We start from the raw sequence: 24071 nt of genomic DNA on the forward strand, positions 1-24071 counted from the left end.
AAAATATTTAAAATAAATTTTATTCTGTTATTTTTGTTAAAGCTTTATCACTTTATTATCACAGAATTTGAGAAAAGAAAGGGTGGTCAGGGTTCATCTAATTCAAGCCAGACACAAAAAGAATACATACCTACACTGTAACATAGCTGAAAATTAGTCATTCAGACTTTATTTAAAAATTTCTAAGGAAGGAAAACCACCTCATAGTGTTTTGTTTAGATCATCAGTCTATTCTACTTTTGGCCAGCTCTAATGATTTGGAATTTTTTCCTGACCCAAAAGCTTTTTACAACTTCTACTCATAACTTCCTTGTTTCTGCTTTTTTGGAACAGAACAACCTAATCCCTCCTTCAGTTGACAGGCCTTGAAATATCTGAAGACAGTTATGTCTCCCTGAAGTCTTCTTTTCTCTAGGCTAAACATCCCCAGTTCCTTCAAGTGATCATCATATGATAACTCAAGAACAAAAATTATTGTGATTTGCTCCTTAACATACTTCTCTGATTTTAAAGACCTTCCACAACCTGAAATGAATCTTTCCAGCCCCAGTGTTCATTATTACCTCTGCTGCATTCTTGAATAGTCAGACAGAAGCCCTCCAGTAAAGGTAGATATTCATGATCTTTAATGAACCATTAATAGCTTTAAAAGTCTGGCCACTCAATCAATTCTGAAGTCATCTGACTAAATTCTAATCTACACATCTCCAAAAGCTTTGCCAAAATCAAGGCAAACTATCTTATAGCACTCTTCAGTTTCTCAAAATTCAGAACATTTCAACATCTTCATTCCTGTAGTACTTCCTCTGTTTCCCAAGATCTTTCAATATCTCTGACAACAGCCCAGCAATCCCATCTGCCAGTTCTTTCAGGACTATGAGATGCCACATTATTCCTTTTATCCAAGTGATTACCAGTTCTTTAAACATTTTGGATCAAAACTCTCTATTAGTACTATTTTTTCCTATCACTTCCAGAGTTTGTTTTTCTATTTGTTATCAGTTATTATCATCCCATACTGCACAAGCAAAGCTATTTTTGCTTAGAATTTCCTTTTTTACCATTATAAGTAACAAAACTCTCTTTATTGTCCATTCCTTTTTTGTTAGCCTCAGTTCATTCTGAATTTTAGTATTTCTGATGCTATTTTTTTTATAGGATCATGCCACACTTATCAGTCCATTCTCTTACCAGTCCTTGATTAATTTTCTATGCAACTTTTTTTTATCTAAGTTGCTGGTGAAATTCACTTTCACCTGAGACAATTTCTCTCTTTCCTTCCCCACTGCAATTGTTTCTTCAAAGTTTCATTCTTGAGCATCTCCCTAACTTACCATGAACCGTTACTTCATTGGTATCTTTTCTATCATCCCTTTGAATCCTTTAAATCTTCTTACTCAAAATCTAGGGTTCATTTTATACCGTTTGAATCTTTTTCTTTTTAGTCACAAACACTAGGAAAGTTTCCTACATACTTCCCTATTATTCAATTTATATTCAAAATAAAATTTCCCCATGTTATTACCTCTACCCCCAAATAACCAAAATACTTAAAATTCAATTTTTTTTAAAATTCAAAAGATTCAATCAATTAACTGAAGTGGGTACTCTTTTGTGCAGATACAGATTGTAACACTTTCATATCTTAGCTAAACAGCTTTATAAATTGCTATGGTCAGAAAAGTTTGTCACCTGATAACATTCTGGTAATGAGAAAATTGGAAATAAAAAGCTAGTTTTAGAATGATATTATATTTATTATAAGATCAGTGTTTTGGGGCAGCTAGGTGGTGCAGTGGATAAAGCACAGGCCCTGGAGTCAGGAGTACCTGGGTTCAAATCCGATCTCAGACACTTAATAATTACCTAGCTATGTGGCCTTGGGCAAGCCACTTAACCCAATTTGCCTTGCAAAAAAACCTAAAAAAAAAAGATCAATGTTTTAAACTCTACAACATAGTAAAACAGTCTCTATAACTAAGAATTAACTTTTGCATAGTATATAACATGTTGATGTGGATAATTCTCAATGGATTATAACACAACCAAAATCAGAAATATTAGCTATTGACATTCACACCAATTTCACACATTTTATTAATTTTAAGCCATTATAAACTTGATGTGAAGTTAGGAATACTACCTACAGAAATAACTTTATTAGTGTGCTATTTTTAACATGTCAGTTTTTAACAAAAGCACTAGAAAATTCCAATAGTATGTTCTATAACAAATGAGAGCATTCATCCAGAATGGCAATAAAATGACAGGGTCAGTTAAGTGTAGCAGTGGATAGAGCACTGGTCTTGAAATCAGGAGGACAGGAGTTCAAATCCAGCCTCAAACACCTGACATTTATTACCGGTGCAACCTTAGACAAGTCCCTTTGACTGCCTGGAATCCAGGGCCATATCCAGGCATCTTGATCCATATCTGGTCAATGAACCCAGATGGCTCTCAAGGACAAACTGAGGATAGTGACTTAGCATTGCACCCCCTCACTTAAATCCAATTCATATGCTTTGTCATGACATCACTTCCCTGATGTCATGATGTTCTTCAAGGACAAAGGCCAAACATCATCATCATCATCATCATCATCATCATCATCATCATCACCACCACCACCACCACCACCACCACCACCACCACCACCACCACCACCACCACCACCACCAAAGATTTTTACAGACAATAGTAAAAAGCAATCCTAAATAATTTTTCATTTAACCTTCACAAGGGGCGGCTAGGTGGCGCCAGCCCTGGAGTCAGGAGTACCTGAGTTCAAATCCTGCCTCAGACACTTAATAATTACCTAGCTGTGTGGTCTTGGGCAAGCCACTTATAACCCCATTTGCCTTGCAAAAAAAAATTGCTGTTTCAATCTTCACAACAACATTGTGAAAGATAGCATACATATTACCACTCTTTCTAGACTAAGAGAAAGACTTAAAGGTTAGGTGAGTTTTCAACCTTTTCAAAATTAGTTAGTAGAGTTAAAAGTGAAACCCAGGTCCCTTGATGTGAAAAAGACTGCCATCATAATTGCTTCATGTTGCAACAACCACTCCTTGGTGGCTAAAACAAAAGAAACAATTCCAGAGAAACCATTCTAGAGAATGATGCATGTGACTGCAACATTAGCTATGAAAGCAATTTTGCATTTGCTCTATTCAGTTCCAGATGACAAAACTAGGAATAATTTGTCAAAGTTTTAAGAGGGGAGCAGAGAGGCTTTAAATATAAGAAAAATCTCCTTAAATATTTGCTGAATTTTCCAAAGGGTAATGGGCTAAGTCAAGAGGTGATGGATTCGCCATCACTGCAGTTCTTTAAGCAGATGCTTTTTGATCATTTTAAAGAGACACCATAGTGGGTCATTCTTATTCAAGAAGGGTTGAAGTAGATGACTTCTGAAATTTCTTCCACCACATTCCATGGAATTGAAGGGTTTGAAGATTAAATTCTGTATGATAGTTCTAAATTCTATTATCATGGATTCACAAACAACAGTAATATCCAAGATCCACAAAGCATTATCTACTTTAGACAAAATACTGTACTTGACTAATCATTAAATATTTCACCAATATAAAGAAGATATAGGAATTATTGTTACAGTAAAGTAGAGGGAAGAAAATCATTAGATAGGATAGATTTTAATGAATTAGAGGTTAGGGAAACAAGATATGCATGAAAACCTTAAGAGTTAAGTCAAATGTATTTATATATTTAAAGAAAAGCAGGCTATCCAAATTACAAGTTGATTTTTAAAAAAAAAATCTTTCCTATATTCCCAAATTAAAAGAAAATATTCATAAAACATAAGGTAAGACTTGCCCCTCTACTCACTTTCTGCTAAAGCATGATTTCATCAATGTATAGACAGACTCTCCCTCTACCAATATATACTGAAACCCATCCACATCCAACCCCAAATGGTACCCTGAATAACAAAACAGTTTGAAATTGGTAGACAAAGGTTCTCCTGCAACACATATTTGTTAAAAAGCATAATATAGGTTTCTCTTGATAAAAGCTACAAAGAAATCACTTCATTCAATAAAGTGTTTGCTACAGACATAGAAAGTTCCACTTAAAATAAAACCACTGGATATTGGATGTTTTACACCTTTCATTAACCTTGTACCTGAGATATAGGCTGTTGTACAAAATTCACAAATGTCTGTCTTTTTTCTTCTTATATTTTTATTCGGGTTATTATATATGCATAGCTCATTGTAATGAAGATTTTGAGATGAGAAAGCAGGCATAAAAGTTGATAATTTATTAACAGAATCTCGATTTCTCTTTTGGGCAGGCAGTTAAAGGGTTACTCTTTTAGATAGCTCAAACATCAGTCATGATTCCAAAAGACCAATCAAGGAAGCATGTTAATATTTAGCTCCTGAAAGAAACAACTGAATCGGGAGGCTAGGTGACTTAGTGGATAGAGCACTGGCCTTGGAGTCAGTTCAAATCCGGCCTCAGACACTTAATAATTACCTAGCTGTGTGTCCTTGGGCAAGCCACTTACTTAACTCCATTTGCCTTGCAAAAACCTAAAAACAAACAAACAAAAAAAAAACCCCCAAAAACAAACAAAAAACCCCAATTGAATCATGGTGCAGAATGAGATAATACTCTTTGGGCATGGTCAATATGGAAGTATGTTTTGCTCAAAAAGAAAAACTCTACATTAAATTCATAGTTTCATGTATAATTCTCTCCTTATGATTCGCAATGTCTTTTTAAATACTCATTTTATTTTTTGTTCATTAAGTTCTGAGAAAAAAAGACAAAAAAAATCAATCCTATAATGCTTTCAAAATTTGTTCTGCCATCATCCTGGATTTTCTTTTACATATACATGGGTCCCCTCTTTAGCTGTTCCTCCTATGTTTCTTATTACAAAACACAAAAATATGCTTTATAAGTCAAGCTTGAAATAGTTTGAGAATTAGGGAAGAATAATTCCAAGTATAATGGTATACTGCTGTCAAATGCATTATGTATATATGCCATACATAAAAGTATGTATGTACATATTTATATATGCACACACAGAATATACAAAAAAATTAGCATAGCTATGTTTTTAAATATTCATTGAGAATGGCAGACTATTAAATTCTGAAAAATATAATTTTTAAAGTTTATCTTAACTTTTTCCTTCAAACATATCAACTTAAATCAACAATTTAATTATCACACAGTTCATATATTTTGTATATCTTCAGAAATTCAAAACAATACATCCTTATAAGCTTAGGCAGTTAGTTACAAGAGACATCAGGTGAATAGTTTAAAAAACATAATTGATAAGGAAGAAAAAATATATAATCGGATCCTGACTGGAAGCTGAATTGTTTCCAAAGAATGGAAAGCATGCCAAAAAAATTTTCATAAGGCTAACCTGAGCATCGACAACAATTCAATTTAACCCAAACAATAAAGGCCACTATGCCCTGCTTTCAATGAACAACCATAAGAAAATGACACTGTGTACACAAATTCCAATTGTATATTACAATTGTATACACACACACACACACACACACACACACACACACACACACACTATACAATTGTATATTACAATTACAATTAACTAGACAACAGTGAGGAATGACAAAAGGCCTCTACATAGGAGATGGTAAGGGCCTCTACATAGGAGATGGTAAGCCTAGAATTCTAGATTATAGAGTTAAGATGTCAATTTTAATCAGGGGTAAACCACTTGTACAAGATGAAAGTTGGCATTCTCACAGGTGGAAGGGAAAGAATAGAATTTTAAGTACAGGAAACTATCCAGCAGACCAGTGTAACTCAAATGGTGAATGAATGGCAACAAAGTAAAGTAATATAAAATACTATTAAAAACAATGAAAATCAAATTGTGAAGCATTTTTAACATCAGATTGCGGAGTTTGTACTTCATCCTGGAACAAGCAGGAATCACTGAAAAGATAAAAGAGAGCTCTTTACTTGGTCTGGCCTGTTCTTTAGGAATGTCAATTTGACAGTTGTGTGTAGAATGACTTGAAAAAGGAAGAGACTGGATACACGGAATCACCATCAGGAGGCTACTGACACAGTCCAGATAAGAAACAAAGAGGACCTGAACTAGGGAAGTTATGGATGAGTGAAGAAAAGACAGAGAACTTGAGATATTATGGAGGAAGGATCAACAAACCTTGGCAAGTGATTGGATATGGATACTGAGGGAAAGGGAGGAAAGTCAAAGAAGTCTCCAAGGTTTCAAACTTTTGATAGTGCTTCATAGTAGTATTTTCAGGCAGCTTTTTATTTATGCCCAAGTTACAAGTAGTCATAACATACCGATATGCTAGAAAATTTATTTTCCCATAAGAAATTGAAAACTATATTTACCATAATGAGGTAAAAACCAAAGACACCTGACTATTACACTAGTTCTTTTCTAAAAGTAACTAGTTCTGTCACCTTGTACAAATTCCTCTTTCTAGGTTTTTATAGGAGGATAAGGTGTCGTTTTTGTATCTTCCAGTTCTAAAATTAAATGACATGCTCCATACCACAGATTTTAAGAATGGAGTTTTTTGTTACAATGGAAAGATTACAATAAACTCTGCCACTTATTACCTATGTGACCATCATGCCACTTTCTGGCTGTCTCCTGGCCCTGACACAGTACCCTCTCTCAGTGGATTGGGATTCTGTACTTCACTCCTAGGTCCTCTGACTCAGCTGAGCTTTTTTGTCCTATCTTGCTTAGAGACTCTGGCCTCCAAACTACTTCCTTTCTCCTTGCCATCCCTGTTGCCCAGGTATTTCTCAATTCTCCCCTTCCCCAAGTGTTTTCTTTGCTCAATAGACTATAAATACTTGACGGAAAGGATGAGCTTGCTTCCTTGCATAGAACAGATTGGGATATAAAAATGTGCTTAATTCTTTATCCATCTATCACAATAATACAAAGTAGGGCATAATAGGAGTAAAGGGGAAAAAATATTAGCTCCCCATAGCTACCTCTTTCATCTTTTAATTCTTCCCCCCTCTGAATATTTATTATGTATTTAAGTGTATAATTCTATATGATATAATATATAACTAAAGATGGTTGTGGTTGGAAGTTTATTGATTTCAAATCCCAGCTCAGTTCCTTAGTACTTGGATTACAATGGGCTAGTAATAACAAAATGGGTGTCACTTAATCGGAACATATGCTCCTGGAGGACAGGGATCCCCCCCCCCAGCTTTTTTTTTTTGTATTTACAGCACTTAGCTTCACAAGATTAATGTAGAGCGCAGATATTCAATAAATGCTTGCTGACTGACTGAGGGAGACTACTCAGACTACCTGAAATTCACTTCCAAATATAAATCGATTCAACATTAAAAACTTAATACTATCTGCTATGTGCTGAGGATACAAAAACAAACATGAAATAGTGACCATGGAACATTAGACTTATTAGAGTGAAGGAGGTCTGGGTTCATATGGGGGGGGGGCTTTTTCTTGCTACTTAACATAAAACCAGGCAAGTGACTTAAGCTCTCTGGGTTTCATGTAAACTCATCTATAAAATCCCAGTTTTAAATCTAATAACCTAGGCAAGTAGTTTCAGCCCTCAAGATTTTATTCCACTAAAAAGGATAAAACATGTGTTTATATAACATTCTATAATCTCTATCATATACCACAGGAGGGAAGGACTGATATTCAAACCAGATGAGCTTGAGGTCAATCTTATTATGATGTCAATTCTAATTTCATGAATAAATGTGTGATACTTTGCTCCCTCTTTAATGGCAACAGTTAAGATTCCAGGCCAAGCAAGAATGATTTTTTTTTTGCAAGGCAATGGGGTTAAGTGACTTGCCCATGGTCACACAGCTAGGTAATTAATAAGTGTCTGAGGCCGGATTTGAACTCAGGGACTCCTGACTCCAGGGCCAGTGCTCTATCCACTGCGCCACCTAGCCGCCCTGGCAAGAATGATCCTTAATAAATAGCAAATGAGACTTGAATGTATTTATCATTTTTCATTAACATTTTCTCTTGAGATATAAACCAAGAAGCAGACCTCATATCTAGTAGTCCAAGGTATTAAAATGGTGATGATGAGGGGCGGCTAGGTAGTGCAGTAGAAAGAGCACTGGCCCTGAAGTCAGGAGCACCTGAGTTCAAATCCGGCCTCAGACACTTATTAATTACCTAGTTGTGTGGCCTTGGGCAAGCCACTTAACCCCATTTGCCTTGCAAAATCCTTTAAAAAAAAAGGATGATGAAGAAAATTCTACTGAAAGCTATCTGCTTTTCCATGAAATCCTGAATTATTTCTATTGTTAGCTTCTTCTATAATGTCTAAATTCCATTAAGGTATGTTGTTATATGAAATTAGATGGCAAATACAAATATAAAAGATTAAAATTACATATAACATTAATCCAAATAAAAGGTAAACTGTACCTCCTGCCCCATACTTTATCTGGCTGGAAAAAAATGAGGGTTTATTTTTTTTCTCCCCTTTCAAAGAGACCTCAGATTAAGGTTCTGTTATAATCTAATGTATTTCATCATATATAGTACAAAGTAGTTAAGGGCATTCTGGGAAAATTAAAAATTTATTACCAAACTTATCTTTTGTGTGTATTTTTTACACATATATGCAACTCTCTTAGCTGCAGACTTACAAAGTACAAAACAGCTTTTATATAACAGATAAAAACTGGTTCTACAGCTTCAACAAAATAGTAGTCTACATTCAAAATACAAATAACATACAATATAATGGTAAAATGATTTTTCTTCTGATTTTAATGAGAATTCACAGAAAGTTCCCAACACAACAAAATAGGTAATTTTTATTATATCAAAAAGGAGCAAAACAATTTGCGAATGATGTTCTAATCACCCAGCTCCCTTTTGCTACTTTTGTGTTACTTTCTCCACCCTAGCACTTGTATATTATCTTCCCCATTAGAATATAAGCTCCAACAGAATAAGATCTAATTTTTTTTTTGTTTCTGTACTCCCAGCGATTAGGAGAGGATCTTTCATATATTAAGGGCTTAATAAATACTCTGGTTTATTAATTCTCCAGAGGTGCATTCCCACAAATTTATTTCTCTAAAATGGAAATTCCTTTTCCATTTTGTCTTTTCAAGTTATATTCATTAACCAGTAAGTTTAAGTAAGGAGTCCAAAGGCCTCTAAGCTAAACTGAAAAATGATATTGGTCCAGACTTAAAATTTGAACAAAAAAATAGAGATTAAACCAAACACTGACAATGAAATCCGATTATAATGTAAATATTTTTATTATATCATATATACTATGTTGCAGGTATCATGACAAGAAAAATCTCACAACTCTAACATATTTTTAAAAAATCTATATAGGTCAATTTGCATTTCTTGGTCATGAACAACATGGAAATGTTAACCATTATTAACATATCCTGACACACACATGAACTTTTATAAAGATTTTACAGAAATAGAGGAATGCAATAGATGGAGGACTATAAATGATTAAGATGGGCCAATACAGTATTAAAGAGTTGTGGGTCATTTCATAGAACTCGATAAGACATAGAAAAATTGGACAAGATCATCAAAAGGCAGTGATTTCTGTGATGTTAGCATGGCTCAGTGTCCTAGCATTTAGCAATTAATAAATCCTTACTGACTGACTGATGTAAATGAATGTTTTCTCTCTAAAATAGATTGTTACCCACCCAAGCCTGCTCCCATCCTTCTGTGAGGATTGGGGCCTTCTTTGATTTTTCTGACACTGTAAAGATACCAGGGAAGTATATGAAACATTATTGCTGATTCTCACAATGTATATATTGATAACTTTCATTTTGATCACTTTTCCTGATAACTTTTACTCTCTAGTTCTTCAAAGTCCAGATTTATAATGTGTCTTAGTTCTTCAACACTGTAGTATTCTATGAATTATGGTCACAACAAAGCCCTATATTTAGCAAAGGTTTTTACTTAGGTTGCCAAGCAGAGAGAGATAAAAATCAAAGGCTGACACCATTAACTTTTTTTGTATAACTAAAGGATGATTAAAGATAATGAACATTCATGACTCATAAATCAAAGAGGTTACAATCAATTTTTTTAAAAGCTTGGGGGGGTGGAGGCTAGGTGGCTCAGTGGATAGAGCACTGACCCCGGAGGCAGGAGTACCTGAGTTCAAATTCAGCCTCTGACACTTCATAATTACCTAGCTGTGTGGCCTTGGGCAAGTCACTTAACCCCATTGCCTTGCCAAAAAAAAAAAAAGGCTTGGAAGGGGACTTAACCAAGCAAAGTCATCCTGTATAGGCATTTAAGGATGAATACTGAAGGACAAAAAGAATAATGGAAGAGATCTGCAAAGAATTTTCTAACACTTCTCCCTGTCAAGGAAAGGAGACTTCCTATACTTGAACTTACAGGACCAAGGGAATAATTTTCAACAAACTCAAAGGATGTGCAAATTGGATGGTAGTGTTAAAGGAAAAAAAAGTATGCTTTACACAACACTATTAGTTCCAGCTAGAACTACAACACTGATGGAGTGAGCAAGCAAATCCACTGGTTCTGCTCATCTCACTCAACATCTGTTCGTGCAAGTCCTTCCAGGCTTCTCTAAAAATCCCTTCTCTCTTGATTTCTTATAAAACAATAGTGTTCCATCACATACATATACCACAATTTGTTTAGCCGTTCCCCAATTGATGGACATCCCCTCGATTTCCAGTTCTTTGCCATTACAAACAGAGCTGCTATGAATATTTTTGATCAAGTAATGCTTTTACCCTTTTTCATGACCTCTGCAAGTTATAGACCCAGTAGTGGTATTGCTGGATCAAAAAAATGGATCACATTTTTATTGTTCTTTGGGCATAATTCCAAATTGTTCTCCAGAAAGGTGGGATCAGTTCACAGTTCCACCAACAATGCATTAATGTCCCAGATTTCCCACATCCCTTCCAACATTGATCATTGTCCTTTCTGGTCATTTTGGCCGGTTTGAGAGGTGTGAGGTGGTACCTCAGAGATGCTTTATATTATTGTCTCAATAGTGATGGAAGAAATTACCTCAATATTTAAAAAAAACCCCAACAACATAAGGCCTCAAAACATGCTGGGTAGATAGATCCTTTATAGAAAAAGTACAGAATAACACCAGATGAGATGACATCTGATGAGATCAAATCTGTCTGGGCCTACTGAAATGAAGGTGGAAGGATATTTATCAAAGAAAGAAAGATCAATTAAATAAAAAAATTTTAATTAAAAACAAAAATTTATAAGCAATTCAAAAAAGATTAGTGAAAATAGTAAATCTGACATCTAGGATAAAAGTAACAGATTTTTTATGAATAAAAAGCAGATGATATACAAAAGAACACAAATTGTAATTAACTGAAAAACTGTTTATCCTTTCTAATCATCAGATATGCCAACTATAAGACTGGATTAATAACATAACACACACAACCAAAATAAGAAAGATGACAAAAATCGGGGTTGGTCGAACTTCAGATAAACAGCTGGCAGGAATGATTGTCCTAGGCACTGGGAATAAACAGTTTCGTTTAAAAAAATCATATTCCTAAAAATTTTTTTAAAAAATCATATTCCCATTTCTTAAGAAGCTTTAAATTAAGAAAAATAAATTTGACATCTAATCTGGCAATAAGAGTGATAAAACTAATCATAATTGACCCAAGTAGCCCATTATTAAAAATATAAAAATCAGAATCACATTTAATGGAAAGGGACTTATAATAGATTCCTATATGTTTAGTTAACAGAACCTCAAGACGTCAAATAACCAAAACATATCTGAATAAAAATCTCTATAAAAAATCATAACAAAAGTCTCTACTTGAAGATCTCAAGCAACAGATATACCTCCTTGAAATGCAAATTAAAGCATCTCTGAGGTACCACCTCACACCTCTCAAACCGGCCAAAATGACCAGAAAGGACAATGATCAATGTTGGAAGGGATGTGGGAAATATGGGACACTAATGCATTGTTAGTGGAACTGTGAACTGATCCCACCTTTCTGGAGAACAATTTGGAATATGCCCAAAGAACAATAAAAATGACTCTTTGAGTCATTTGAGTCAATACCACTACTGGGATTATAACTTGAAGAGATCATGAAAAAGGGCAAACACATTACTTGAACAAAAATATTCATAGCAGCTCTGTTTGTAATGGCAAAGAACTGGAAATCGAGGGGATGTCCATCAATTGGGGTATGGCTGAACAAACTGTAGTATATGTATGTGATGGAACACTATTGTTCTATAAGAAATCAGGAGAGATGGGATTTTAGAGAAGCCTGGAAGGACTTGCATGAACCGATGTTAAGTGAGATGAGCAGAACCAGAAGAACAGTGTACACCCTAACAGCAACATAGGGGTGATGATCAACTTCAATGGACTTGCTCATTCCATCAGTGCAATAACTGGGGACAATGTTAGGGGAGAATACCATCTGTATCCAGAGAGAGAAATGTGGAGTTTAAACAAAGACCAAAAATTATTACCTTCAATTTTTAAAAAGTTGTCCTATGTACTTCATAATTTTGCTATTATTTTATTTCCTCCTCAAGGATATGTTTTTTTTCTCTCTCAACACATTCAATTTTGTTCAATGTATATCATGGAAAAAATGTAAAGATTCTCAGATTGCCCTCTGTGGGGAGGAGGGGAGAGAGGAGGAAAAGGAGGGTAGGAGAAAAATTGTAAAATTCTAAACCTTACCAAAAAAATTATTGGCAGAAACTACTATTGAATATAATTGGAAAACAAAATATTTATAAAATAAAAAAAAAACAGATATACCTGCTCAAGTATCATCTCATTCTACTTGTAGACAGCAACTAGGATATTTCCCATTAAATGTTAGCTACTTCCTCTGTCTTTGTTTCTCCTCTTGGCAAAGATTCTAGAATGGCTTTCCATTTTCTTTTCCAGTTTATTTTAAAAACTAGGAAACTGAGGCAGAGCTGAGTGACTTGCCCACAGGTACTGTCTGAGGACAAATTTGAACTCCTACCTTCTTAACTACAGGCTCAGCGTGCTAATTTACTATGCCACCTAGTTGCTCTATTAAAAATGATAAATGAATATAAATATGGAAAGACAATCAAAACAGAGAGAATAGAAGAGCAGTATCTACAGTATGGGTTTTTTTAAGACTACAATGGATGAAGAGGAGTGGAAAGCCATTTCTGATATTAGTTTATAATGACAATTATTGAATAGGGGATTGATGTGTTCCTGAGCGACATTCTTGTCATTCAGGAACATCAATTTGGCAGCTATGAGCAATGAGTTGGTAACAGGATGGAAGCAGAGAAGCCAAGTGGCTAGGTGCTTGGGAAAAAAAGCATGAATCAATAATATCAACTAAAATTTGGCAACAAATTCACCATAGGTAAGAGTCATGGTGTGAGAATGAAAAGCTTGTGGACCTGGTTGATTTTACTTATTATTTGTCAACTCTACAAACTTGTCCACCTTACTTACTTTTCTCAGGACACTCATCATCATTCCCATTGTACAAATGGGAAATAGAGGCTGAGGTCAGGTGACTTGTCCAAGATCACACGGATCATATAGCTAAACTGGGAATCAAATAAAAATCTCCTCACTTCAAATCAAGAACTCTTTCTGAGATACCACACTGCTGTTGCTTATTTTGGTATTAGACTGTGGAGCCTCCTTGGTACAAAAGGGACTGCTCTCTATGTGCTAGACAGTAAGTGCTCCTGAAGCAGAAGACATGCCCAGATAACTCAAAAATCAGCAGAGTCAAGAAAGGGGCTCTGAGGTTCCATACAAGTGTGGCAGCTGGGAGAACAGGGGAGGTGGGGGGGGGGAGAGAAGGACACCAATAGCACTTGGTAACCAATTGATTGAGAAATAGAAGGGAAAAATCCAAGTTGTTCTTGTCAAGGACACCACTATTAATTTTTGGGACTCTCAGCCAATCCAGCTGCTAGATTCCTCCTCTATGTACATAACTAGGCACTGTGCTAAGAATGGAGGAGGTCAAAGACATTCCCTACTCTCAAGGAGCTCATAGTCTAATGGGGAAGACAACATGCAAAAAACTATAGACAAATAAGCTAAATAAAAGATGAAGTGAAAATAATCATCAGAGGGAGGGCCACTAGAATAAAGAGGGATTGTGAAAGGGTTCCTATATATAACAGCAAACCATCATTGTGGCTAGGTGATTAAAGGAAATGAGTAACTTTAAATTAAGATGTTAACTATATGCTCCAAATCATATTTAAGAAATGCAAATTAAAACAGCTCCAAGGAGCAGCTAGGTGGCATAGTGGATAAAGCACGGGCCCTGGCGTCAGGAGTACCTGGGTTCAAATCCGGTCTCAGACACTTAATAATTACCTAGCTATGTGGCCTTGGAGCAAGGCACTTAACCCCGTTTGCCTTGCAAAAAAAAAAAAAGAAAAAGAAAAAACCCCTAAAAAAAACCCAGCTCCAACTTCATTCGGTTTTCACCTTACTACATGCAAAATGGCAAAAATGAAAAATAAATGAAAACAATCAGAATGAGAGGAGCTGTGGGAAGTCAGGCATACTGCTATACTATTGGTGGAGAAAGAAGGTAATTCAATTACTAGATTTCAATTTGAAATTATTAAAAAAAAAATCTGACTAACCACTGACCCAGCAATCCAGCTAAGCAAATTGAGTATAATGATGTTATATAGAAGCAAAGGTCCATTTTACCAATTCTCAAAGCAGCATTTTTTGTGGTAGCAAATATGTCTACTAATAAAGAATGACTGGAAAAAAACATATGATATGAATGTGACAGAATATTATTAAACTGGAAATAAAATAATGAATAGAAAATAAAAATATGAGGAATACAAAGAAACACAGCAAAGTTTATATGAATTATATAAAGAGTGAAATAAGAAGCCAGGAGAGTATAAGCAATTCTCAAAACAATGAACTCTAATGGGAAAACCAATGAATAGTCTAGATAAAAGGTAACAAAAAGAGGACTTTTTCACAGCAGAGAGATAGAATGGGTTACCAGGACAGACTATGACATGAAGTATGAGATGATTAAAATAATTATACAGTCCAAGTTTTGTGCAATTATTTTCTTTACTGTAAGAATATTGAAAATGGTTTGTGTGCACACGAAATTGATACAAAATCATTAAAAAATTTTTTAACAAAACAACAAAAATTAAAAAACCAGGAGGTAATGAAGATCTAAACTACAGTACTATTAAATATAAAGGAAGGGGAGAGTGAAGTAGAAGTGGAAGTAGAATCAACAAGATCTGGCAAACTGATTGTATTTGAGTTTTTAAGGGGCTGAATGAGAAGAGTCAAAGATGACTGATATTCTGAGGCTAAATATCTATTATTTAAAATAGGTCACTTAGAGGCAAAAATGGAAATCTTCTTTTCCTTTGGGAAGGATCATAATAAGTTTGATTTTTAGAAACAATTCAGTTAAGAGATAACAGCAAGAAATCTATCATGTAGCTGAAAACAGAGGACTAAATTTAGTCCTCAAGAGAAAATTTAGGGCTGAAAATAGAGATTCTGAATAGGATGAAAAAAAAAGTAAAAGTCTATAGATATGAAATCAAGGTAATAGTATGAACATATATGGAAAGGTCTATGGGGGGAAAATCTGAGAAATGTCTATTTTTAGGTAATAATTTGAAAAAAAGGTTAAATGAAGACAAAAATAGGAGATACAGCAGAGTACGGTGTCAACAGAAGTCAAAACAGAGGAAGGCGAGCTAAGAAATCTGGGTTCAAACCTCTGTTTTTCAATTTGTCATTTTTGTGATCTTGAGAAAATCTTAAATCTCCATTGGTCTGTTTCCTTAGCCTTAACTAGATGGCCCTTAAAAGTCCTTTCAGCTTTAAATCAATGATCTTAATTAAAAAGTTTAAGTTAATAGTGTCATATATTGCAATAGGTCCAAAAAAAAGTAGTAATGGAGAACTCTGACCATCAATGATTAGATCATTACAGAAGTGATCTTTGAAGGAAGTTTTCTCTTTCCATAGGTAATTTGCCAGGGAGTGACACTTTAAGAATGATTCATTTGTTTTCATATTGCAAAGTAACTACTAAGGGCCTACTCTGTACCAGATATGGTGATGAAAATACAACGATAAAGCAAAAATAGTTCCTGCCCTAAAGAAACTCTGAGAATCTTAGAGGGAAAAAAGCTAGTAGTCACAGGGATTGGAAAAGCCTACTGAAGAAAACACTATTCAGGTTAAGTCCTGTATCTCCCAAAAGAATGTTGTCAAAATTTGAAAATAATACTTTGATAACACTTTCTAGTCCATTTAGTTCTTTTAAAAGAAACAAGATTTTGACGAAACCAGATATTGAGCTTTTTAGCCAGATAATTTTAAAGTTATTTTTCTTAAAAATAGGAAGATACAAAAAAAAGATACAAACGATGGTATCTACTAGAATCTACTAAGTACTTTTCTGTTCAGAAACTCAACTGTTATAGTGGGGAAAGGTATATTCAACAAATACATTCTCAGGAGTCCTTGTTTATTACTCTCTTCAAAGATATTAAGCTATGAAATGCTTAATATATACTCTTGTACAAATTTACTTTTATGAGGGCTATAAAAACAATATGATAATTGAGTTAACTTCAAATGTTTCATTAGCTTCCAACTTTAGTGAGATGATGATAAACTAGATCTTTTAAAATACAAAAATGCACACATGCATTTCTGCTTTCAAAGCATTAGCATGACTTTCTTAATAGCATAATGTTTTCTCATATGAAAAAGTTTTTAAATTTTTTTAAAGAATGAATTTTACCAGTATTTACTGCCTTCTGATTTTGTTGCCAGGTTTACTGTTGTGTAATGAAAGTTAATTATATTAAGTATAATATGGTTCTGTTATACAGTAGTTGAATTAAAGATTTTTTTTGCAAAAGATCAGACATATGACAACAGATTGAGGCAATACATTTTACTAAAAATTGATGCAACATTAATTTTCTATAAACAAATGCCATTTATACTTCTAGCGACAATGTACTGTATGTGACACTGATCTTTACAATGATCTTAGTGCTTATATAATTTTTACAATTCATTGCATAAAAATCATCAAGAATATTAGAAGAGAAGAGAGGGAAGGCTTCACGAAATCATATGCAAAGTCTTGGAGCCCAGTAGCTTCTACCTGGTCCTATTCTCTGGACATGTGCCATCATGAATGAAAGGTACAGAGGGACTGAAATATTTGTAGTATTACAGAAAAAAAAGTTATTCCCATTTCAATTCAATTTTTTGGAAAATTGAGTCACAGACCCTAGGGCCAGGGATAAATTTCAGAGGTGTGTGTGGGGGGGGATTTTACATTTTTATTTTCAAGCATCCTTGAAAATTTTTCCGTTGTACTCACATATTTTATTCACTTAAATACATTATTTTGATAAGAGATATAAGGTATATATACTTCTCTAGACTGCCAAAGGAGATTTCAACACAAAAATGGTTAAGAACCACTGAGTTTAAATGTGCATAACAAGCACTCAAATACCTGATGTTTAATGATGCACTTTTGTTTGATAAAATAAAATGATTGATAAGATATTAAGCTATCTTAATGATCAACAGTATTTTAGAATAACACTATCAAGTGAAAAGATAACAAAGATTCACTGTTGTTAATACTACTGTCAATCAATCCAAAACATTATTTGTCAGAGGAATCAAGTACTGGAAAAGGTACAAAGGATGAGAGGAGTAAAGAAACAAATATCGTGTAATACAATGTGTATTAAAAAAGCTTAAGACAGGGCAGTTAGGTGGTGCAATGGATAGAGTACCAGCCCTGGAGTCAGGTGGACCTGAGTTCAAACCCAACCTCAGACACTTAATTACCTAGCTATGTGACCTTACCCCACTGCCTTAAATAAAAAATGAATTTAAAAAAAAGCATAAGACAAAGTTGGGAGTGGGGAAAGGAAAAGAAGATTTTTCCCAACCAGGCAGAATCCAGTAAAGTCTCCTGGAGCTACAGATACTGAGTTTTAAGCTCCTAAAGAGCAGAAAGCTTTGTTTTTATCTTTGTGTTCACCAAGCCTAAGCTTTTTAGGGCTTGAATTGAAATTTAGATTGGGGGGAAGACATTTAAGGCATAAAAACACAAACTTAATAAACAAGTGTGCTATAATCCATGGAGTCACAAAAAAAGTCAAGGGCATGGAGATATGGGAGCACAGAGTTGTCCAGTTAGTTGTAGTATAAATTATAGAGAGGAGTGTAATGAGAAAGGATGGATAGGGAAAGAGAAGGCAGGCTATGAAAAGCCTTGACTACTTAGTTTATAATTTGATACACTATAGTATTATTTTGTTTCTGACCATCTGAAACCATGGATCAAAAAAAAAGAGAAAGAAATCAAAAGAAAAGAAACACTGTACACAAGTCCTTTATGGAAAAGTCAAATGCTATAAAACAAAGATGTCAAACTACCCATCCACTATCACTGTGAAAGCTCACAGAAAAACTACTCAAGTGAAGCCAATAATTGGGAAATGTTTAACAAAATAAATAAAATAAAACAAAGATAATGTAAATGTGATATTTTTAAAGTCAAAATGGCCAAAGGCATCCTTTTTGTCTTAAGTTTTACTCCACTGATGTAAAGGAGACCACTTACCAAATATTACCTGAAGATCCGGTACATTCATGAATGAATAATCTTATTTTGGGAAGGAGAGGAGGGAGAGAAGATAGTGAAAGAGGGCTAGATTAAGACTAATGTTACTTAATTCTAAACTGCCAAAAACTCCTTTTCTACCATCACATTCCAAAACCCTTTTTTACAACTCCTATTTGCCATCCCAATAACGTCTAGTCAAAGATTCAAAATGCTAACATAGTTCTTTTATGATTGCAAACTCTGGAAAGCGTGATAAAAAGAATTGGGAGTGTAAAGGGGAAACTAGTGTAGACTGTAGATAGTGAAGCTCTTTTAAAGGGAGGAAAATAATGTCTTTGTCATTTTAATTACAATCTTAAAATAAGTTTAATGTAAAAGTGATCATCAAGCTCCAGAAATCAAGCAAACCTGCAATGGGAAGGATAGAAGAAGCCTATTTTTTGAAAAGACATAATACAAAATATTGCAATTCTTCAATACTGAATAAGCTCAAGATGTCTTGAGTGTTAACAAGTGTTTTTCTATGTAGAATGGAGACTGGTCTATAAAACTGTTTTAAAGAAACATCATATTTGTAAATGATTTAGCTAATGCTTTCAGAATTGATATTCTTCATCTTTCACTTTTAGGAATAACTCCAACATGGACAAGGACTGAAGAAAAATTAGATTGTATTAGATGTATGAAATTATTTCCTTGAGAAAAATTCACTCTAGCCAGAGCAGCAAATATACAGTTTCTTATTACAATAATCTACTGTGAACTTATTTCTGTCAAGGAATTACATTATGGTTTTTGTTTGTATGGTTTGTGCAGGGGGTTAAGTGACTTGCCCAAGGTTACACAGCTATGTAATTATTAAGTGTTTGAGGCCAAATTTGAATTCAGGTCCTCCTGACTCCAGGGCGGAGGTTCTATCCACTGCACCACCTAGCCACCCTGGAATTACATTATGTTTTAATGTGTATGCTAATTCAAAGTTAAATTCAAAGTTAAATTTTATCGGCCCACATATTTTGGAAAGCTTAAATAATCATCTCTCTAGTTCAAGAAAAGAAATAAATTACTGAATTGCCAAAGGACCTCAGTCTTCGTCTTTGATTTTTGCGTGAAACCTTGACCAAAGTAAATTGGAGTGGAACTTGATATTAGGAATAAAGGATAAAGGTTTAGGGCAGCTGGGAGGTGCAGTGGATAGGGTACTAAGACTAGAGTCAGTAAAGTTCTGAGTTCAAATCCAACTTCAGACTATATGCCTAGCTGTGTGACTTTGGGCCAAGCCACTTAAACCCCATTTACCTCAGTTCCAAATCTATAAAAAATGAACACAATAAAGAAGGAAATGACAAACCACTTCAATATCTTTGCCAAGAAAACCCCATGGACAAAGTCCACGAGGTCATGTAGAGTTGGACACAAGTGAATGACTGAACAACAAGACAAAGGCTCCATTAACCACGTGGATGGAAAACATAAAACTTATGGTGACCGAAACCTACAACTTTGCTAACAATTTAGTTTTCTTTGACTACAAAACTGAAAACAGCACACACTTTCATTTAATGATTGATTAATTTTAGTAATCCAATGTACCTAGAAATGGCCCTAAGTATCACTGATCTCACAAACAAGTGTCATGACCATACTTTAAATAGCCAGGAGCAATGTATAATAAGTACAATGAATTAGAAATGAATTTTATGGACGAAAAGTTTTGATTATGACCCTTTTTACTCAAGTAAAAGGTTCTGCCTCCAAGTCTGAATCATTAACCAATGAATTTGTTTCTTTAGTCCTGTTTCCTGGTCAGATGAGTAGGTTTCCAGTATTACAAGCAAAGTTAGATTTAGTCCTTTATACTGACTGGTAATGCAGGAAATACTACCATTACAGATTCTCAAGTCTTTCCTTTCTATAACCAATGCCAAGATATTCTTATGTTTTCTAACAAAATCAATTCAATGAACTCAGAGACTAAAGAATGATTAGGTTCCTACAGCTAAAAACTTATTATTTTAATCTTGAAAGCAATTAATGAGAAAAACTTACAATGTTTCCATATTCAAAACATGTTTACTTGAAATGAAGTAACAACACTTGCTGTTTCATATTTCTTATAAATGAATTCAAGAATACTTGAGATGGTATATGTCAAACTTCCTAATAATCACACTTCCTAATGAAGCAAAAAAGTTTTGTCTTTTAAAAAGTGCTTTTAAATTTGTCATTTAACTGAGTATTTAAAACTTACTTCTCAAGTGGCAAAGAAATGCAATAGCAATAGCAGCATTTGTATTAGAAAAAATCATAACTTGGAGTTTAATCCTGAGTTTTAATCATTTACTAGCTATCTGACCGTGGAGAAGTTGCAATTCTCTATGTGCCTCAGTTTCTATATCAATAAAATGAGACTAATACTAATAAGGCAATAATGAATCTTACACTAATAATGCAGTATCTTAAATCAGGGTTGCTTTGAACATCAGGTTGCCAAGAATGTACATAAATGTACATTTTCAAACTTTAAAGTGCAATTGTAGACATTCCCTATTACTGTCATGGCACAGTGGTCAGTGGGGCTGTTCTGGGTAAGATGATGAGCTTCACAGGGATCCAGGGCAGTTCTCCAGGCTGCAAAAAAGACACAAAGTTGCCTTGCAAAAAGGGACGTGCTTGATCTGGGGAGTTCCCTATACCAAAGAAATCCCAGGTCCAGTCCCATCTCCTATTTCATTTACCTTCACATTAATAACTGGTATCTAATACATAACTCTCCTTCAGTATTTTGTATCTGGGGTCCTCAAAAATCAAAGCTTTTCCAAGTGCAATTAAAATGAATCCAATAAAATAGAATAATTTGACACAGGACAAAACTGAGTAAATTTCTGATTATATTACAACTTGTGAACAAATAATAAAAAGTTAAATGTGAAAAGTCAAACAGTAAACATTATGACATCCTATTGCTACTCAATTTAGAGAGAACACAGAATCAGTGTTTCCACATTCTCAATGTAGTAGATTAGCAAAATATAATTCTGTCTTAAAGCAAAATATTCAATAAAAAGCTAACCTGGTACACCTGGACACAAGCAAGAAAATGATGTCATTCATCAATCTTATCTCTTAGAGACACTATTTAATTAGAAAGAACAGCATTACATTAAGTGCATGCCAATTTAAAAAACATACATACACACGTGTGTGTGACACTGTATAAAACTTCAAAACAAAATACTAGATTCTCCCTCTGGTTTCAGGTCTCAAATTTTTATGCTTATAAAAATTTTTTAGTAGTATGTGAATGTAAATTCATGACATTTCCCCATAAAATAAGAACATTTTAATCCTTTTGTTTGCAAAAGATATTCTTGTGATATTTTCATGTCTTTTTCGCTTAGACTGAAAAACTATAACATTTCTTAACTATAACTTTTCAACACTTTAAATATTAATGCTAAATCAGCTGATTTATTCTCTATCTGCCTCACTGCTTAATCTTCCTCTCATTTCTATCTCCAAAATTTCATTGCATATTTTATATGAAAGAATGTTTATCAGTTCAGTGAGGCCAAGGTATACTAGAGACCTCTTTTAAAAACTGGTTATTTACTATGCAGAAACATTATCAATGTTACAAAGTCTAAACTACAGCAATACACCTTACTCTAAAAGTATTGGGTTGCAATTCCTCTTTTAAGAGGGAAGAGAATCCAAGTAATAAATCAATACCTTTTCAATTTTCATCTTGAAACATACTGTATGGGAAATATGGCATAGAACACATTTGTTTATGATTCGTCAGATTTTACATCCACTTCTGTAGTTCTTAATTTTAAAAACATAAGATTCTGGCAGCGTCAAAATAGTTACTATTTCTCATTTGCTTCCAAAGTAGAGTTACTATTTCTCATTTGCTTCCAAAGTCACCCTTGCACACAAGGTTGCACCCAATTTCTCCCCTCCGCCTTCCTAATCCTCTGAACAACCTCAACTCAATTCAAATGAATAGTCATCTTTCAACAAAATGCAACATACTTTCGATCTAGATGCAAACAAGTTAAGGACCCGAGTTTTGTTTTGTTTGTTACCACTGGGGTGGTGAACTTGGATGGGGAAAAAAATTGCACCTTTACTGTCCCTGAGCTTTAGTTTCCCATACAATCCTCTAATTTATGTCGCCCTTTACAACGGTATCCTATCGTGGTGCTTATTTTTTCAGTGGGAGGGGGAAGACAGGCGGAAAGGCGAGAGTTTGGAATTCAGATTGTAAATGAACATTAAAAGTAATGAAATAATACAATTGTCCTGAGGAAGTAATTAATTCGTGCGGCTTTACCGGACTGCCAACGGTTTTCTCTGCCTTTACGACCTTCTATATTTAGTTTTAAGCCTTTTTAACCGTGCCATCCCGTGGCCTTTCCTTTGCAATGGGCTGGGGGAAGGACCGGGCGGCAGTGGGAGTCCGGCCTCGGGGTCCGAAGTGCGGATGTTGGAAGCAAATAAAGGAATGAATCGGATGCCCCGGGTCGGGGTCCCGGCGGGCCGGGCACCCAGGAGGTGCAGCCCCCGCGGCCCCGCTCGGGGGCACGCGACCCCCCGCCCCGCCGGGAGGGGGAAGGGGCCGCGGCGCCGCCCGCGTCCGAGCCCCGGCGCCCCGGGGCGGCCTCTCGGCCGGGCTGCGGCCCCCCGGCCCCGCGCGGACCCCGCGGGGAAAGCGAAAGTGGGCGCCGCGGCGGCCCGCGAGCTTCCGGGTGGGAGCGGGCGGGGGGGGGGAGGGGAGGGGCGGCCCTCGGGGCTCCCGCGCGGCCTCCCGCGGCCGGGGGGCAGGGACGAGCGGGGCCCGGGCGGGGCGCCCTTTGTGCCCGAGGCCCGCGGGCGCGGCCCCGCTTACCTGCAGCTCGGTGAGCAGGATCTCCCCCCGCTCCGTGTTGGACGCCATGGCTCGGGCCCGGGGCCCGGCCGCCGCCGCCGCCGCCGCCGCCGCCGGGAGGAGGGCGAGGAGAGGCGGCCGGCGGGCTAGGGCGCGGAAGGCTGCATGGAGGGCGGCCCCGGCCGGAGGCGCTCAGTTCGCCCGCCGCATCGGAGGGGCAGCGCCGGCCGGCCACGGCGAGCCCGGCGGCGGCGGCTGCGCCTGCTCGGGGGGAGGTCGGTCGGGTGGCGGCCGCCGCCGCGGCTCCTGCTGCTGCTCCCCAACTCCTCCTCCTCCTCCCCCCCTCCTCCCCTCCCCTCCTCCTCCTCCTCCTCACGGCGCAGGCAGGAGGCGCCTCGAGCCTCTCGGTGCGGGGCGCTGCGGCGGCGGCGGCCGCTCCTGTCGCACCATTTGGCTGTCAGCGCGTCGC

General features: G+C 36.1%; 1 protein-coding gene across 2 annotated transcripts in view; it reads right to left on the reverse strand.

The window, feature by feature from the left end:
• The window catches only part of PKN2 (protein kinase N2), a 160537-nt gene extending 136762 nt beyond the window's left edge, over nt 1–23775 (reverse strand). Inside the window, exon 1 of one of the 2 annotated variants that reach the window (XM_074221750.1) lies at nt 23624–23775. In XM_074221750.1, coding sequence (XP_074077851.1) covers nt 23624–23671 — 48 coding nt within the window. In that variant the 5' untranslated portion in view covers nt 23672–23775. Of the gene's footprint in view, nt 1–21171; nt 23248–23623 lie in introns of those variants that run through there. The other variant, XM_074221749.1, reaches the window with a different exon arrangement.
• Nucleotides 23776–24071: the final 296 nt, after the last annotated feature.

Source organism: Macrotis lagotis, chromosome 2, assembly GCF_037893015.1.
Source record: "Macrotis lagotis isolate mMagLag1 chromosome 2, bilby.v1.9.chrom.fasta, whole genome shotgun sequence".
NCBI lineage: Eukaryota > Metazoa > Chordata > Mammalia > Peramelemorphia > Peramelidae > Macrotis > Macrotis lagotis.